The sequence below is a fragment of the Anoplophora glabripennis genome, unplaced genomic scaffold (assembly GCF_000390285.2).
Source record: "Anoplophora glabripennis isolate ALB-LARVAE unplaced genomic scaffold, Agla_2.0 scaffold163, whole genome shotgun sequence".
Taxonomy (NCBI): Eukaryota; Metazoa; Arthropoda; class Insecta; order Coleoptera; family Cerambycidae; genus Anoplophora; species Anoplophora glabripennis.
In genome coordinates, this window is record NW_019416302.1 from 176,638 (window position 1) to 196,685 (window position 20,048).

General features: G+C 32.2%; 1 protein-coding gene across 4 annotated transcripts in view; it reads right to left on the reverse strand.

Moving 5' to 3' along the window:
- Positions 1-20,048, reverse strand: part of LOC108903516 (neurotrimin-like) — a 149,481-nt gene that overhangs the window by 39,437 nt on the left and 89,996 nt on the right. For all 4 annotated transcript variants that reach the window (XM_018705735.2, XM_018705734.2, XM_018705736.2 and 1 more), the window contains 2 exons: positions 15,175-15,330; positions 5,396-5,524 (listed from right to left, as the gene is read on the reverse strand). In XM_018705735.2, the coding sequence (XP_018561251.1) occupies positions 5,396-5,524; positions 15,175-15,330 (285 nt within the window). The remainder of the gene's footprint in view (positions 1-5,395; positions 5,525-15,174; positions 15,331-20,048) is intronic.

Sequence of the window (20,048 nt, forward strand, 5' to 3'; positions counted from 1 at the left end):
TACTAATTTTTACTTGCAGATTTTGTTTTTTCACTTTATTTTGTTGTGCATACAGCCCGAGTATGATATTTGACACATACGACATTTTCTGTTAATAATGATGAAAATTGAAACTATGAGAAAAGTAGTATCTACAATAAATTTCAATTGTTCATTAATTGTTATTTGCCTATTACTATCAATTTTTAACTGATATTGTTTCTTACAATTTGTGCAAGATGCTTTGATTTGATATTTACTCTTACTGGTCTTGATTTTAATTTGATTTCGTTCAAATTTACTTAGAGCGTATTTTTTTCTTTTGCGTAATTCGCCTTTTTTAGTAAATTCGGCATTGCTTGCAGAGAACCAGATATTTTCAAAAATTTCGTCCATAATGCCCTTTACTACTTCTGAAAAACATTCATTAGAAACACGCAATATAATATTGCTCAAAATATTAACTTTTGGATTTTTTTCTCCATTCTACACTTTCTACAAAAACTTCCTCTTCTTTGTATAACGATGCGTTGTTTATGACCTTTATTTTTGTTTTTACATTTGTAATATCTTTAAAACTGTTACAATTACTACTACTATCACTAGCCCTATCCATTTTTTTCCATATCTGGCTCATATTCGCTGCTACTACTATCATTCTCTCGCTGCCTTTTTGAATAATTCAACTTTTTAAAAAAATCGATTTTCTCAGCAAGTTGCTTCTTCAGAGCAAGAGCAACCATAACTTTACCCCGTTTACTCATATTGGAAATTGTTTGAAATTCTTAGCTGTAACGAGAAAAAAAAGATAGGTACTGACCAATTACCATGTTTTTTAAGTTTTAGGTTATGTTTGATAATATGCATAATTAGATTAACAGGAACAAAAAATGTAATTACTTACTAAATAAACAACTCCGGGGATACGTTATAATAAATATTACTACCTCACCCTTTAACAGTCTAGAATGAACGAGACTAATTAAAAACTGAAAAATTCCCACAGCAAATCACTGTTTATCTACTAGTTAGTTACAAACTGAATCTGACAGGTGGTAGATATTATTTTGTAGATGGTGCAGTTGTACAGTTGTTAGTACAGTCACTAAATTACAGTCACTAGATAGCATATGTTATCTAGTGACTGTAGATATGTTATTTAGTGACTGTATAGTGACTGTAGTTGTTAGACGAATTGGTCGTATCTGTGTGATAAATATTACAGATACGACTTTTTATTCTAACATTTTCAGATACAACTTTATTTCTGACAAAGGCATGGAAATTGTAGATACGACATTTACATTTTGAGGTATATAGCCTATAATAATAACAAATTCGTCCTTTTTTTCCTAACAAAATGACAAAACTGATGTCGTGGAGTATTAGTAACCCTGTACTTGAAATTGGGGATAATTGCAGTTACGATTTTATGGCTTAACAGGGCAGTATAGTACAGCTGTTATTTTTTTTTAAATGTTAATTTACGCAAATTTCTCGGAAGATGTAAACACAAATTAACAAATTAGGCCTATGGAACTTAATTAAATAACTGAATGTGTAAAATCAATAGGAATTTCAGAATTTCAACGTTACTGAAATATTTAAAAGGGAGATCCTTTACATTATTTTAAGAAAAAAAATGTATTATCATATAGGTACCCAAAAATGTGTCCTTTCCAAAATACAGGGTGTTGAAATTTTTTTTCTCGTTTTTTTTTTAATATCTTACAACAACGGAATGTTTTCTTATTATCAAACTTTGAACAATTCGACTCCTATTAGAGGGTATGTTTTATTGTAAACTAAAATTTAACTCCTTTCAAGGACCATGTGTTTAAGAAAAAGATTCCAATTATCTAAAAAAATATTGTATATGCACATAATAAAAGTGTCAGTTGCCACTATTAATTTTTTGAGTATTTTTAATATTATTTTTTAATCCCCCTTCATTATGATCAATAAAAGAATAAAACATGATTTTTCTTCAAAGGAAACACATCTTATGTCAGGTAATGAATGAACATTATAAAAAAATTTAAAATACGCAGTAATACAAATTCCATTTCGATTGGAGCAAAAACATTCTTGAGAAAGTTGCAAAAATGTAATAAAACAAAACAGTAACATATTCTCGTTTCACTGAATTTGACGTTGGCCGTTTGTTTTTTGCCCGCCTAACAATCTGTTGCCATATACCTGTATATCAGGTGAATTGATATTATGTAGGCAGTTCACCTAAAGTAGATCAATGGGAAAAGCCATTGACACATAGATTAACAAACTAAACACAATTCACACATTCGTTTTTTAATTAAATTTTATAAATACTTATTTTAAAACATAATTTTACTTATTGGTATGTTTATCGAAATACTAATATTAAATAATATTTAATAAATCATGCAAATCCATAATTAAAAATCACACGATTATTTATTTCATTAAAAAATAATAATAATTTCAAAGTATTTCAGGGAACGCGTAGCTCTAAAAAACTAACCCCCAATTAAAGTTTTATTCCTTATACATTTCATCTCTTTTTAATATGAGCCAGCACTGTGTTGGAAAATTCGAAAATTAAGCAACCGTATGATTCGCATGCATGACGGCATATTATTATTAGGTATATAACCATTTGATAATAAAAACATCGTTGAATTACTGTCACCTATTTAAAAATTTGTCGCCACACGTAAAGTTTTACCTTTATCGACAAAAATAATACACTCGGCTTAATGAACAGAATTAAGCGTCGCTATAACTTTGCAGCTTGCAAATGGTAACGCTTTCGGACCGCTTTCCTCTGATTTATGGAGCGAATTCCTTTCTCAAAATTACAATGAATATTTTTCTCATTAGTAAATTAACTGGGCAAACATGGTTGCGGATTGAGCAATCTTCGAATAATTGTTATTCGAACATGTTTTCGCTACCCGTTTGGAAATAAATTAAAATAGCTTAACAAGAAATTCAATGGAGGTTCGTGACAGTAGTATATGTATATTTAGTCCAAGCATTATAGAGAAATGCTTACAGAAATTATTTCCTGGACAAAAAAAATATGACCGTATAGAAAATTAAATTTTAAATTGAGTTCATTGTTCTTTAAACACGATCCAAAATGGCAAACATGGTTAAAAAAATCGCAAAGTTGCAAAAAACGGTTTTTCTAAAATAACTAAAAAAATATAGCACCGATTGAAAAATTTTAAATGAGAAACTTGCACGCTTCAGTTTATTACTCAATTACTAAAACTAAAAATTAAGTAAACATATCTACTATTTTTTTGTGAAAATATAAGTATTCAATATTTTACCTCCCATCAAGCGCATCGCTGTAAAATGTTAATTGCGTCCTCCAATTTTTTTTTAAATAAAAATATTATCTCGGCCCCAGAAAGTCGTAGAAAAACATGTTTGTTTCTTAAATTCGTGAAAAATGTCAGGAGTTTGTTTCTTTAAAAGTCATTTTCATAAAATAAAAATTGAAATAGTTATTTGAAAAAAACATACCCAAAAAAAGTGCAAGTGCAAGTCATTTTTTGATCCTTAAAATTAATAAAATCGTCAACATTTTTTAATAGCATGATAATATAACTTTTTACGAAAAAAATAAATCAAAAATCGTCACTGTAGGGCTATCCGCTGAGAAGATCTAGCCAATTTTCGGGAGCGCCTTTTTTTTTCAAAAAATCGATAGATCTCGAAAAATAACTAACATTTTTAAATTTTTCAAAAGTGTACTTTTTTGGCTTGCCGCGGGCTATGCTTGCAGTAAATAGCAAGTATGGGAACGTAGATGTAAACGAGTTATAGAAGAAGATAAAAAAGAAGATTTTTAACGGTTTTTTCGATATATCTCGAAAAGTAACAAAGCAATAGATACTTTTGGGAATCCATGTCACTGAACCATTCTTTTTTGACAAGCATCTAACTACTTTTTAACAAACACTCTAGAAGATTTTTCCTTTCCTTTAGCCACACTTCGAAGATTGTGGATGAAATATTTTGGTGCTCCACCTCACAATACCACTGCGGTTCCTTAGTTTTTACAAGAAATTTTTCCCAACAGATGGATTGGGCGCGGTGGACCACTGAGTTGACCTTCAAGGTGTCCAGATATGACAAGTTGACTTCTTTTTGGGGATTTATAAAAAGCAAAGTTTACGTTACACCACCAACTACTGCAGAAGATACGCTAGACATGCAGACCACTGTTAAACAGTCTTTTAAAGACCGAATTAGTTTGTGTGTTAACCAAAATGGAGGACACCTCGAGCAATTGATCTAAATCAGCGGCCTAAGTATTCCTCTACTTGTTGTGTTTGGAGTTTCAGTTTGTTTCGTTTTACGTTTTGTTTTAGTTGTTTACTTTTGTTTGTCAAACCAGTTTTTAAACATGCCAGTAAATATTGACACTGTCAATCCCAAACTTGATAAAATGTGAGAGAAAAGTGGTTTTGCAAGGCTTTCTTGACGCTGTTACATAGCTACTTTTTCGGACTTTAGAAAAGAACCTGATTTTTCTGGAAAACTGTCAAAGATAAGTATGGACAACCTTATATCAACTGAACAGGCATTCAATTTTGCATTCACCCATGATAATTAATATGGGTCATTCCGTTTGAAAAAAAAAGTTTTTCAATGCGTAAGGTTATTAAATGTAGGTCTCAGTATTTCCGAGTCTGAATAACGTACACGTTTTGCTCATAGATGACAAGATAGAGTAATTTATACCAAAACGAACTGTGGAAGCATTCTAGCCTTATTTAGCGAGCTGAAATCGTGATTGTTTTTCAAAAAAACTGATTATCTTGAAAATGGTAAGTTTTAAATACCATGCACATTTAATAAACTCTACCTAATATTAACCAAGGAATTAAAAAAATGCAATAATATACAGGGTGCTTCATTTAAAATAATAAAGTTATGTAGCGCCCACACGAAATGGAACATCCTGCAAAGCTAAACATATTTTCTTCGCATAGCCCACATGATACCAGGCAACTTTAATTAAAACCATTTTTTTAATAAATTTTACAGTTGCAGAGTTACACCCTCTTAAGTGGAACACCCTGTATATTGATGTGTACTGTATTCAAAGCAGCGGTTAGAGTTTTTCGTCTGAAGAGATTATTATAGTCCTATCCTATCTAAAAATGATTGAGAGTTGAACATTCGAAAAAAGGCGGTCTGTCGGCAATACAATGTTCTCACACTTTTACAGTAGAAATTTTGTTTTTTTTTTCAAGATTTCATTGTTTTATTGCATAACATTTTTGCTATTGAAACCCATCCCAAAAAAATAACATACACGCCTAGGGATGATGACTATGGAACGGTCATCCAACTGGCAAATATTTTAAAATTGATTGTAGGTATGCAATACGTTAAATTTTATTAGCTAACTTACACTGAACTTTCAGCTGGACTCGCTTGCTGATAGATGGCGGGACGCCGTTCGAGGCGATGCAGAGGTACACGGCCATGTGGAGCCTGCTGACTTTCGTAATGAAAAGGACCTCCCCGTCAACGACGTTCACTGCAACAGAGAACCATTCGTATATACAATAAGGAGAACGTTAGGAGAACTGAAACATAAAGGATGATATTGTGTACAATGAGAATGCAGATATTGGAAAAATCCAACAATGGGGCTGATTTATTGCCGGGGATATGGAAAACGCGGATGAATTATTCAGGCGGGACAGGGTGGAGGACGTGGGGTGGGTTTCAGGGCGAGGGGCTGTTTAATTGGGCTTCTTATGTCTACATCTTGTTTACGGTTTGTTGGACAAATGTTGGTTTGCTCTAGGGGAGGTCTGCGTGGGAGTTATTGTGCTTTGTGACAGTTGATGAAGAGCGGTTTTAGCATTCTTATACTCTAAAGATCCGTGGCAAGACATGGGATAAATGCTCAACTTTGCGATTCCTTTGAAAACTATTACGTATAAACTTCCAAATGTATTACGAATTTTTAAATAACAGCGCATATTAAGCATATTAAATTATTAACCACATCAGTAACGTAGCGGTCGAAAAGTGACACAAACAACAGCCTCTTTGACACCAACACGAGTTTGATAAAACTGTTAAACTAACTAAACTTTTCATTTAATAATGTTTTGTTTAAAACAAGAAGATATTTTTAATTTTATTGGGTTGGCAACAGAGGTGAAATAGCTAAGCTCAATACTATGCCGCAAAGAACATGGTACAAGTACACTATTATTTCTCTCTCCCGTTCCTAAAATTAGAGATTGAAACAGCGTTTTAATTTGCAAAGTGCAAAACATATTTATCGTACCAGTTTCCTAAATGTTGTGTTACATTTTGCGAAGCCCCTTAAAACACCGCGTATTTTTAATTAGAATACGGTAGCCTCGCGGCTGGTAAGATCGATTTTAAAAACCATTTGCCGATGGGTCACCAAAATCCCCGATAAATGGATTGAATTTATTAGAGTCGCGAGGGCGCAAAAAATTAAAAACGTCTAACTAAATTTGAAAGGCAGTTGGTGTGAATAATCGGATTAAAGGTCGCTTCCATTCGAATTGAAGAATTTTGCATATCTAAAATTTTAGATTTAAGCCCTAGGAAATAGGTCAGGACGCTGATTCTCCAGAGGCGGAACATAAATTGGGCGATTCAAGAAAATAATAATTATAATAAAATAATTCCAAATTGTTAAATGGTTTTTACTTTACATACTTAACGTATCGTTAGTTCATGCAAAAAAGTAGATTGAAGCTGAAAAGTTTTTTTTTTTTTACTTTTTATGTAGAAATATACAATGTGTCCCACGTGTGTGTCTTAAAGAGGAGACACCTTTATTATTTGTAAATGTTTGAGAGAAATTGTTAAGAAATCCAAAAAGGTCGTAAATGTGTCTATTATTCTGGAAAAAAAAATACATACTTCAATTAATTGAAGGCTTGGATAAACTAACAGTTCTTCATTACGCCAGAAAGTGCTTAACGAACGATAAATTAATTAAAATCCATTGAGACTTTTAGGAGGTCGATGTATTTTTAATAATTATGATTAGTTAAGCAGTTTCTGATATAATTACGACAGATTTAGCGACACTTTCCGATATTTCAAAAGATTGAAGTACCTACATTGATTGGACTCCCTTATAACTTTTTCTAAAAATTTGACATCCCCTATACAAAACCAAGAAAGTAGTAACATTTTTGAGTGTTTGGAGGCAAGCAGGGATTTTGACTTTTTTTTTGCGAAATCACAAATCAAAAAATTTTCTCTCTTCAGGATACAGTTGTAGGACTGTATAAAAAATGTAAAAACAATTCACACTGCGATTTTAATTCCTTTAATATTAAAATGGTTACACGGCCCAAACAAACAAAACCAAAACGTGCAGTTTATTTTTCCATATTTAATATCCCGTAACTAACCCCTTCACTGGATATGAAGTTTAATGTCAGTGGCACGCTGCTTCCGCTCTGTATTTGCGCTGAAATGGATGAAATATTGTTTTATAAAATATTGGAGGTATGTATCTGTTGCAACTCGCACCCACAACTCTATTGTCGTCATTCGGTTGACTAAGGTGCTTCCAGGTGTTTATTAATGTCTATGAGGTATTTTTAGCCGGCTGTATAAGTTTGACGGTGAAAAATTACACGAGGTGCATAATAATTGTCCAATGATACTGCTCAGGGCCTTATTTCATTAAAAATGTACCGCAATATGAATATAAATTTGTTTCATACTAAAAAATATAGAGTCTGTGGTATTTCAACAATTAAATTTTAAATTTGGTAGGCAATACATTTCTTAATTTCATTAATACATAAATATTTAACTAACGGAACATTAATGGGGAACACAAACCAAAATGTTAATTTTGTTAGAATGTATACTTTACCCTAAAAAGATACGTCTTCTACATATTCTCGTAAATACCTTTATTGTTGCAAATTTATATTTATTAAGGAACCTATGAATAACTCAAGATTTAGAACGTTGCCTTGGTACATTGTTATAAAAATTGCAGGGAGTACGAAGTTCGGACATACAATTCCTTTAAGAACTAACTGAGATTTGCAACAACACATCAAATCTTGATGTGCTGCAGTAGGTATATGTAGGATCGATACCGTACATAATACTCCGTAGCATATTCGACGTCACTGAACATGAATAATTGAAGAAGTTGCATATTACTTTAGTAATACATTAATGTCTGTTACATGTCACTTAGTGTCAAATTAGAGAACGATGCATTTCATACAAATGCTTATCTATTTGTTCCCATACAAAATATGATGGTCAAAACAGCTATGGATATGTATTTAATTCTCATTTGGTTGTAAATAAAAACCCAAGCTATTTGCATAGGTATTTTATTTGTTTTTCAGATAACTGATATTTGCCGGGGAATTAAACAGTATATATTAGTAAATACTGATCCACTCTTATGTTGCATACAATAATTTAATAGAAAAATGGATGGAAACAGGTTTGAGAATCTAGATACGCAAAGGATATCTAACTACTAGACGAATCTTTAGACTCTTTGTATCTGATTTGAATTAGCTTAACACATTTAAAATAAAATAAAAGTATAAAAGCCAATAATGAAATATACAGTGCGTCTACGGATGGAGTGGATAAGAGGGAAACCTATTTTATTTATCATTTTATGAAAAAAGGGATTCCTGCTAAATAAAGCATTCAGTTTCAGTTCAATTTTTCAATATTTAATGTGTACAGGGTGTCTAAAAATGTCGTACTGTCGTCTTAACCATTTCGACCAATTTACCATCTAGGAAAATGCTGACCGTAAGCTTTTCCTTTTGTGTACATATTCAGAAGAAAAATTGTTTTAAAGAATGTAGGTACCTACAATGGCGCTTGAAAATAACTGTCCGATATCAACAGATGCACTTGCTTCATCCGTCAGCCTGCACTGGACTGGCCTGGCTGCGAGATTACGAAATAAATTATTATACAAAAGTTGTCTCTTTCGGTGAGTTAAATATGATTAAAATTTTGACTTATTTCTGGGATACCCCGTATTACGGAAAAATAAATGGAAGGCGAAACGAGACAAAGAACCCATAGGTAATTTTAAACCCTTCCCCTGTTCAAAATTTTACAGAAAAACTTTATTTCATTTTATTATCGGGACGCATTTCTCTCGGAACATCCGAATAAATCTTCTGTTTGTGACATTAAGATCTGGAAACTTGGAAGATTTATAGAGAAGTATCGGTCCCAGTGCGTAGTGTCCTGCGACTCGATTTTGGTCTCTTCGAGAAGGCGACTTAATATAAATGATATCAGTGGCCTCTTTACTGAGGCGTCGATTTGAAAAACCTATGAAAATCGATTTACCTTTATCTGTAAAACAAAATGGCACTTTATTGAATGCCACCTTTTCATGATTTAGTGCATAGAAAAAATATAGGTAAATTTACAATGATTATATTGTCATTGGTTACTTTATACTTTATCTTTGTAATTTTACATCCTATTTTTAAAGTTACCAATGCTAGTAAAACTCCAGTATAATTAAATATATAATAAATGGAAAGAATTAACTACATGTACTTTTACAATTACTACATACATTTTTAGTATTCATCTAAATGAATTGGGAACATTTTATTTACTCCGCATTTTTTTTCAAAAATATTTTGTTTGGTGTTGTCCATTAACTATGTTGCTAAGTGAAAAAATAATACATTTTTAAATAATCAGAACACTGCTAGAATTTTGAAACATTTTTAAAGTATCCTTTTACTTAATGAACACTTATTGACGTACTAGTAGTGTTTAATATTAATTAATTAATTTTATCTAGTTTTTCTTTCAATGATTTTTTTGACTTTTGAAGTGTTTGAAATTTCACAGACATACTTATTTTAATTAAAATTGTTTGACTGAATTTGTAGAATTATTATTAATGAACTGAAGTCGATTGGCTTTTATAAATCACAGCTTGGAAAGCCATCATAACATCTATTTTAGTCATTTACAGATATAGAGTTCAAATTTAATCTCCTGTTATTAATAGGTTCCATATGCGCAGGAACTGCAATGTATGAAAATCCTGAAAAATCGGACATTTTCCGGGGGCTGATACTTTTACCCCACGTCCGGTGACTGATAAAATTTATCTACACTTCCATTTACTTAGCCCACAATTTGCAATTACGTTTACGTAATATTAGTGTTTCGCATATAATGCATGCACGGGTATACGAAGTTTAGAATAAAAAGTTTAACGCAAACTTTTAACGCTAATATGGATGGAATATTTTATTAGTAAAACTTCGAATCACGTCCATGATACGGTGAAACTTTGTAACTTTTAAGGGATTATTATATCATACTATTCAGCCCGGATTCAAACATGTTGAATTTTTAGAAAGACTCGTGCAAAGCGACATACGACCACCTTTAAATATATCTTTCTAGGAATGCATAAAAATATTGGTTATTAGATAATTCTGCTAATAAAGCGAAGTGTGGGTATTCTTCTTTTTCGAAATACAATTTTATATCGTACAGTGTGGTCTAACACTAGATTGCTTTGACTTTTCGGACATTCGGGCACCACCACGCTGAGTGCCATGTCGTTGAAAATAATTTGTGAATTTTTACTATACCTAATTTTACATTTAAATCGTAATTAAATAGCTAACAAAATATTGAAAAAACAAGTTTACTTTGCCTTAATTTGTAAAAAGAATAACTTTTTAAATGAACGATAGCTTCATTTATTTATTTAATAATAGTAAAATAATTGCGAAATTGAAATTTTAATTAATATTTCGTTTAACAATAATTTTTGCAACATTTTTGTAAATTAAAAGAAATTAAGTATAAAAGATGCATTTTTTCTGGGGTTCAGGGCTATTCTACGAATTCGTAAATATGCCCATTGTTATTTTTTCGTTGAGCTACCCCATTTAAAAAAAATAAGTTTCTACGATGAATAGTAGCCGAGATATTCCAAAATTTACAGCACGCATCAATTTGAACTTTAGAAATAACTTTACTCGCGCGCGCGACTCGCTTGGACGAGCTTCCCCCACCACCACGCCGCCGGCCGCCGGACAGTTTACTTAGCGAGTACTTTCTCTTTAAAGGGCTCGTGAGTCGTTAATTTTCCACATTTTTCAATGCAATTCACGGGAAATCGTAGTTTACCTCGTAAACTTTATTTTGTTAGGAACTGTTTTGAAAGAAAAGACTAAATAAACAAATAAGTGAACAACTAGGCTTAGTTCTCAATAAATGATTGGTTGTATTTCATAGCGTTATTATTTTATGTAGATTCAGCTGACGGTGTGATTCTGGGTTCCTGCGTTGGCGACGAGAGTCTTATTTCAGCAGTGTAGTGAATACGTTCTCAGCGATTACTTATTAAAACCCTAGTAATAAAAGTACGTCATTAGGGCAGATCTGTCTCTATAAATCATGTGTTGTTATTCTCACTAATAGTGAAAGGTGTCATTATTATTATTGTCACTAATGAATGAATGGTAAGGCCGAGGGGCATTAGCCGAGGGGCACCGTATCCGGGGGCTGAGCCGAGTGATACGAGAATGAATGGTGAAGCCGAGGGCATTAGCCAAGGGGCGCCGTATCCAGGGGCTGAGCCGAGAGATACGAGGATGAAAGAAGTGAGCGTATGTGTGTGTAGTTTTGATTACAGGTGTTCCAGATGCATGCACAACCTACATCGGGGATGCTTATTCGAGTGACCACCAGGATAGGACCGCGAGGGACGGGGCGGGGCGCCCCCGGTGAGTGTAAACCATAATTAGTTACGTATTAAGAACATACAGCAGTACTTGTTTGTTACATATCACGAGTGATTGCCAGGAACCCTGATCACATCTCATCTGCCCATTGTTGCCTCTTGACAGTTTGACTGCATGTTTACGTACTACACCCGTAAGGTAATCCTAATCATTAATTGTAAATAAGCTCCACTTGAAAACATACACCTAACAATTTTGCGAAAAATTCAAGTCTTAATAATTTTAGAAAGAGTACTTTTTTTATTTTAAAACTGTATTTTTTTGCCAGCTATCCATTGCATCTATTTTCGGTGAGATAGCATAAATAGCAACAATGTTATTCAAATTGTTTATAAGCGAAAAACGCACGGTTTTTTAATGCACAATTTGAGAATGTTATTGTCAAAAAAACGGTGATATTTTTTAATAGGTCGCTTAATTACGTCTTTAGGATTACAATGACGCTTTCAGAATCTTGTTTGGTTGAAAATTAACGACTGTACAGGTACGGAGGCTTAAAGTTCATAACTTTTGGAGCATCCCTTATAAACAAATTGAATTGTGCGAAAACTATTGCACTTACAGCGCCCACTTTTGTCACACTTTTAAAGTATGACAATGACAAATCCCCCAACTTGTCATAGGTCTTATAAAATTTTAACAATAAATGCGATAGTTATAAACAAATTAAAAAATGGGCACTTTTCTTGTTTTTTTTTTGCAATAACTTTTTTGTTTATTAACCGATTTCAATTTAACAAGTCTCATTTTGTACATAATTTTATTCCCTACAAGCTTTCTGTGAGTTTTCACTTATAATACCACTAGAGCTTCAATTATTACTGGAAATTTTTTTGAGCACACGAATTTTCTAAAAAATATTTGTGTGCAAGAAAAAATTTCCAGTTTTTAATTGAAGCTAGAGTGGTATTCGGTAAGAAAATTTCACAATGAAGTGTTAAAAAATATCGACAAAAATATAAAGATATTAAAATTTTTTGATTGTTTTGAGGAGACAGTAGGCTTTGTATGTTAATTCAAAAAGGATAACAAATGTCATTTTATATGCACGGTGTCAAAGTGAAAAGTTTAGTGTTTTTTTACGAAAAATGTCTCGTTTTGGAGAAGAAAACCAGGACATAATAAAAAAAGAAATTCAACATCTGATGCCAGATAATACCAAAAAATCAAAGATAAGCATTTGGAAGCAGTTTCTAGAATTTTGCGATGAAAAATCTTATAATATACAGGAAAAGCTACCTGTTGAAGAACTGGCAAGTATTCTAGAAGATTATTCATTTAATATGAAAAAAAAATAATCACTTTAGTTACACAAAATAATAAAAAATAAGTTGATAGTAGTTCAATCTTTCAGTTTTCTAAAAATTTAGTATACTAAAGTTGGTAAAAATATATTTTATTGCAAAAAAACTTGAAGCAGTATATATAATCAAAGTAACTTACATACATATAACATTAGGTTAAATAAAATACAACTAACCGACTTTAGTTAAGCAAAATAATAAAAAATAAGTCGATAGTAGATCAATCCCTCAGTTTTCCACATACTCATTTTACTAAAGTTGGTAGAAATATATTTTCTTACAAAGAACCTTAAGCACTATGTAATATCAATAAAATTCATATGTATATATTATTAAGAAGGCCATGGAATCCATGTCAAACAAGGTAATCGTGACTTTTGACGTTATTTGACCATTTTCTTTAAAATCGTTGTGTTGTACAATTGAAAAATGGAGCGGTTTGAGAAATACGTTTTATGCAAGTTTTGCAAAAAAGTTAGTGAAATTAAAATGTATCATCGGAACCTAAAATTTTTAATGTATTTATTACAAGAATGCGGGCCAGAAATTTATTCGCCAAACTTGTTTGGGATTATTAAAAATCATTTGCTTCTTGTGTGTAAGAAATATGGAGCTCTTCGTGGATCACAGCAGAATAAGATTGTTTCAAAGTACTACATTTATTTTTTGAAACATAGACATTTTATAAATTTTAGTGAATGTGTGCTTGTTTATTCCCCATTAAGAAAAGAAGACGTGGCTGAGGAATTTCAGCAACATTTGGACGCTTTAATTAAAACTACTAAAAGTACATACTTGGTAAATAATTATTTATAAATGATTTGTACTTATTAAATTATGATAGAATAAATTTGAAGTTAAATATAAATGTCATTTTATTTATAAATGTCAAAAAATTTCCAGTGTAATTTCATGCTCCTTACCCCAAGGAAGAGAAAAATTTCCGGAAATTTTCTTAGTTGCTATAGTAACGCTACAAAATACAGGCCTTTAATTGGCTGAAAAATACTATTGTGAAATTTTCGCTATAATTGATGGTTTTCCCAGCAAAGTGAAAAAACTGTTTTCCTCACTTATTTGTTTAAATAGAAAAGTTAACTAATAAAAGTTTTTGACACACGAGATGAGAGATGTCTTGTATTATGTTCCTTTAGACAATTTTACAATAATCTCGCGGATAGGACTTTTTTCGAGTTTCTCTTTTATTTCCGCTAATTTTCCTGGTGCACTTCGTAAAGAACCGGAAATTTTCGAAACATGGTCGAAAATATTATCTGCGCTGCGCCTTCTACTCTTCGCGGAAGGGAATTTGGGTCCTCTCGGACATGAGTTTCTAATTATTTGATGGTAAGATTTCTCATGCCGTAATTATTAATCAGACATTCGTAATTATGGATTCATTTTTTTATGTTTGCGTTCATAAGACAACAAGGTTCTTTGTTCAGGATCCATATTGGAAACGAACGACAAATATTTAAAACAATTCTGAATTGTAAGCTTTTATTGATAGCTGTTAAAATTAAAATCTATCTTTCAAAAATGCTCTGTACATATATGCATACTAACTAAATAACTTGGTTAAATGCATGTACCTAAGTACGTTTACTACGTTCAGTAAATTATTGTAAAAGGTGGCGATAATAAAAAAAAGGAAACAGCTATTTATTTATCGATCCAGTTCTCCTGTAATAGAAAGTAATAACAACGCCAAATATGCTTTTTATAAGAAAAAATGGAATTATAAGGGACTGTATTTCTGAACCACCTAATATTATTTCCCCCTGTAATGGCCGCTTTAGTTATACCCTATACGCCCCACCTTTTTAATGTTTCAGGAAATTTTTAGCGCCATAATCATTTTTTAACGCTCGCTATTTAATAAACACCGCGGTAATATTTGTCTGAACGAAACGTAGTCCCACCAATTTCAATAAACCGCCTTCCTGCGAGGTTAAAAGGGACCCATTACGGTCAGAACGAAAAATAAAGCTCGAAATAATAGAGCTGTATCCAATTTCGCCGGTAAAGGATGGAGTTTATCCGTGAAAAATATGAGTGCTAATAAAAATTCATAAATATGCAATTACCGTTCTCCCCGTTGTATCGGATGTCTTCCCCGTCTTCTCTGCGCCACATGACGTAAGGCTCGGGGTAGCCCGTAGCTTTGCAGGTCAGGCTCACGTTCGTCGATTCCAAGACGACCATGTCGGAGCTCGTCTCTCGGTCTATAATGCTCGGAGGGACTGAAAAGAATTAATTAGTCCAAGTTAATTGATGATTAGCAACTAAGTACAGGGTCATTCATTGTCTTTGATGATATAGGAAAAATCAAACATGATCCAATCAATCATGAGGAGTTCATTGCTTTCAATTAAAAAATGGTAAAAATGTAGAAAACGACTTTTTGCTGTCTTTACTTTGTACATTAAAAAAAAAGGAAAATACCTTTAAAAACATTATTTGCGTGTCCTCCAAACGGACCGCAATACCAATTTTGTTAACAAAAAAATACTTTTGTTTAAGATGAAATACGCAGACAGAGATGTAACATTATTTTTTCAAAGACAACGAAATTACAGTTAAACGTCAACGTCGATGACATGAATCTACAAAAATTAACCATAAAAACACTGTGTTTTGCTTTTTAAAACACAACGAAGTGGAATTTGAAACACTTAAGTAGAACAAGGGAAAAATATTGAAAATTTGGTTGTATTATGTAAAACCACACTTTCTGTTTTTTTTTTTAATAAGCGAAATGATATACCAGTACTCTGATCAATTTCACATAATGCATTACACTTCAAAAGTGTTAGATTTTCAAGTTAATTATAGAGCAGACTGCATCAATTAAATAATGGATATGAACACGCATCCTATAGTGATCAATAAAAGTTAGGTTATTCTCATTAACGGTGGCAATGAATCTGTGATAATTATTGGATAGTATTCTTTTTATGAAGAGGTATCCTAGTATATAATTTTAAAGACTGTAATCATAATCCTTCTAATTCCGATAATAATAGTGTATTATAAAGGACTAGGTGTATTATAAAGGATTCTATTAATTTATCTATATTAATCTTTTTTGTAAAATACGTAAACGAATGTCGACTTTTAAAATGGGTAAATAACATTAACGGATGCCGTTAACCCGGAATCCAAGGAGGAGCAAATTTAAAATGCGCATATAAATAACGAGCGTTCAAATAAAAACGTGGTCAAGTTGGTTCTGAAATTTTGGACGTAGGGCGTAGCGTATAGCAAATGAACTTAAACGTCATCTGTCAAAGCGCTATATCGCCGCTATCAATTTGAATATTTTCGTTTTAAAAAGCGTTTAAAATGGTGTTTTCTCAAGAACAAAAAGTGTTTATCATAGAGTCCTACTTTAGAAATGGACGCAAGATTGATGGAATATGGAAGTATTCTATTGAGGAATGTTTCATAGAATTTCAAAATCAATTTCCCGGCGTTGTTGAGTACAAAATTTTTCAAAGTGCAGTTCAGCGTTGTGTTAATGTTTTTCGTGAAACGGGCAGTGTAACAAGAAAAGAAGGAAGCGGCCGACCTAAAAAGCGGACTGAAGAATTAAAAGAAAATGTCCAACAAATAATGGAAAATGCGCCAAGAACTTCTGTACGTGTTTTATCACAAATGGTGGGAGTATCAGTCGGTACCTGCCACACAGTGTTAAAAAAAGATTTGCGTTTGTTCTCCTATCGTTTAACTTGTCAGCAAGAACTTCATGAAGTTGATTTTCCGCGACGGGCTGTATTTTGTGAATGGTTTTTAAACAACTACGGTGAACTTCATAATATCACCTTTTTTTCTGATGAAGCCTGGTTTCATTTAAGTGGTTACGTAAACTCACAGAATATGAGAATGTGGTCTTCTGAAAAACCAGATAACTTTTTTGTCGAGGGCCCTCTACACGCTCAAAAAATTGGAGTTTGGTGTGCTCTCAATCGAAGGAGGATTTATGGACCTATTTTTTTTAATGGTACTCTTACTGCGCAAAGGTATAGAGAAGAAATTATCGCTCCTTTTGTTAACCAGCTGGAAGAAAACGAAATTACAAACTTTTACTTTCAACAAGATGGCGCAAGGGCACATACGGCAGGCGAGACGATGAATATGTTGAGGGAAGTTTTCCAAAATCGACTAATAAGTCTCAATGCTGAACATGAATTTCCACCGAGGTCATGTGATATTACGCCGTGTGATTTCTTTTTGTGGCCTTACCTTAAAAACACTATTTTTGAACTGCCTATTCCTGATTTAAACCATCTGCAGGCTCGACTTATAGACAAGATTCGTGAAATTAACAATACCCCGAGCATCTTAGAAAATGTCTTTAATTCTTTGAGGAACAGGTGTGAAAAGTGCTTGGAACAAGGAGGGGGACACTTTCAGCAGCTGCTTTAATTTATTGTTATAACAAGGAGGGGGACACTTTCCGCAGCTCCTTTAATTGTTTGTTATTGTTATCACGATTATTCTTTAAAATAAAGTTATATAGTCATTAACGTTATTGAAACTGACAGCTTCTATACTGCTCGTTGAGAAATGAGGTTAAGTTGGTCGCTATAAGCTACTCCCTACGTCCAATGTGTCAGAGCCAACTTCGACCTAGTTTTTATTTGAACGCTCGTTATATAAAATGATTACAAGCCACGTAATTTTATTTCCTTCGCGTTGGCAATTAAATTTCGGTAAAATTAAAAATTATTAAAACAATAAGATCAATATTACGCTAAAACACAACATTCTGTTTCACCGGTTGGTGATTGGTACAATTTTTCATATTTTATTCAATTAATCGGCGATCGTATTATCTCAAGCGTAGACGCTACGATTTGTCATTGTTCATTGTAAACAAATCATTACCACTGACAACGCTAAGATTTACGTATTTTCTTGTTGACAGTACCAACAGTGCAATGTTGGTTGCCTAAGCTCGGTGGTCACGTGAACGTTTTGTATGTATTTTAATTGCCAATTTTGTAACATGCAACATGACAACGGTAGTAGGTATTTTGCCACATTTCAAATTAAAAAGTAGAAATGATACAAATATTTTTATATAATATAATATCATGAGATCACGATATCATTGATAAAAGTTAAAAAAATAAACACAACGTCAGGAGTTAAATTTTCCAAAACTTGAGTTACCAAAATAATCTTGCTCCACCTAGTCTATAGAGGAAACCATGATGAGAGTAACATTTTTTATTCAATTAAATTACGCCTTACACACAAAAAAGTAAATATTCAAAGAGAGAATGCAGATTTTCTCAAGTTTTTAAATAAACAATAGTATCAAACGGAGAAAATATCATTAAATTAAGAAAATGATGTTTCTTCAATTTAGTTCTTGATTTTCTTGGAATATTAGTTCATTGGGAATAATATATTCTCAGTTTGAGTATTTAACAGAGCTTAATTGAAATAGATCTGGGGAATTAAAATGAATACGTGGCTCACTATTTTAGATACACTTGTTTCTTGATGGAAAGAAACTATCATTAAATTGAAAAAACGATGTTTCTTAAATGTAGTTCTTGATTTTCTTGGAATATTAGTTCATTGGGAAGAATATATTCTCAATTTGAGTATTTAACAGAGCGTAATTGAAATAGATCTGGGGAATTAAAATGAATACGTGGCTCACTATTTTACATCCACTTGTTTCTTGATGAAAAGAAACTAGCTTCAGTCTAAAAAGATATTTTAATTTCTCTAATAATATGATTCCTTTAACAATAATAACTAATTTTCTCCAGGAGATACAAATAAATTATTGATATAGAAATATCAGACAGGTACATTAATTTACATTGATAATATTTTCTTTACCTATTAGCAATAATCTCTCTATATAAAAATACAAAAACATAATAATAGACCAAAATCGGTATTTTCGGCTTTAGGTATTTGACTTGAAAATATAACACTGGAATCTTTTACAAGTATGTACCATCTAGCAAATTAATACAAACAAATAATTAAATGAAGTTTTAATAAAATTTCGGTTGCATCTTGCAAAGAATTGCCACCTTCCATTCAAAATAAATGTGTATATTTACTTTATAAAATTCATGAAAAGTTGTTATTATTATTCTGTAAAATATCAAATTTGATTCACTCCAAATTTATCAGGCGCACCCAGTAAAACCATTTACGTGGGACACTGCGTAGATTGAATGCAGGTGTGGGAGGGCACGGTGAAGTGCGTCGGCGCGTTTTGCGAAGTTGGCCGAGGCAACGTATTCTAGATGTTTCGTTTGTCTGAAGCTCGCGTCTTTTCCTTTTCTGTTCAGCAGTTCATACCTAACGTTTCGTTGTTTAGTTCAGCATTATTTGCCGCCATTTGCATTTTGCACATAGGTAAGTAACTGCATGTTGTAAATATACCTATGCATTACAGAGTACAATAGCGTTTATGTTTACAGCAAGAACGACGGTTTTTTAAGAGTTAGAGTATAAAAGTGTACTTAATTAAGCTTTTTACAACCAGTTGAAGCAAGTATGGAGTAATTACTAGGTAACAGATTGGAGACTTTCTAGTGAAACCGTGCAGATATTTTTAGGTAAGTGCAAATCCTGCTCTAATAATAAGACTTTTCGCCCTAAATTTATATTGTCAACTTTTTAACCCATCAGCTTCTAGTTATTTAAATTATCCGGAAAATCATTTGTAAAGATATTCATTTAATACATGAATTTTCCCAAGTGTTGCCATAAAAAAGTTGTCGCTTTTTATTATCTGAAAAACTACTTCATTGATTAAAAATTCGAATTTACTAAGTGAAATTTGCCCGTTTTGTAATATTCCCAATACTTTAACGTTTATGCATTTCACAAAAATTAACTTGTGTATAGTTTTAACTATTTTCTGTATAACATTAAGATTTGTTTGAGTTTGATTTATTTGGTTTTGTTTCATATAGTGTTT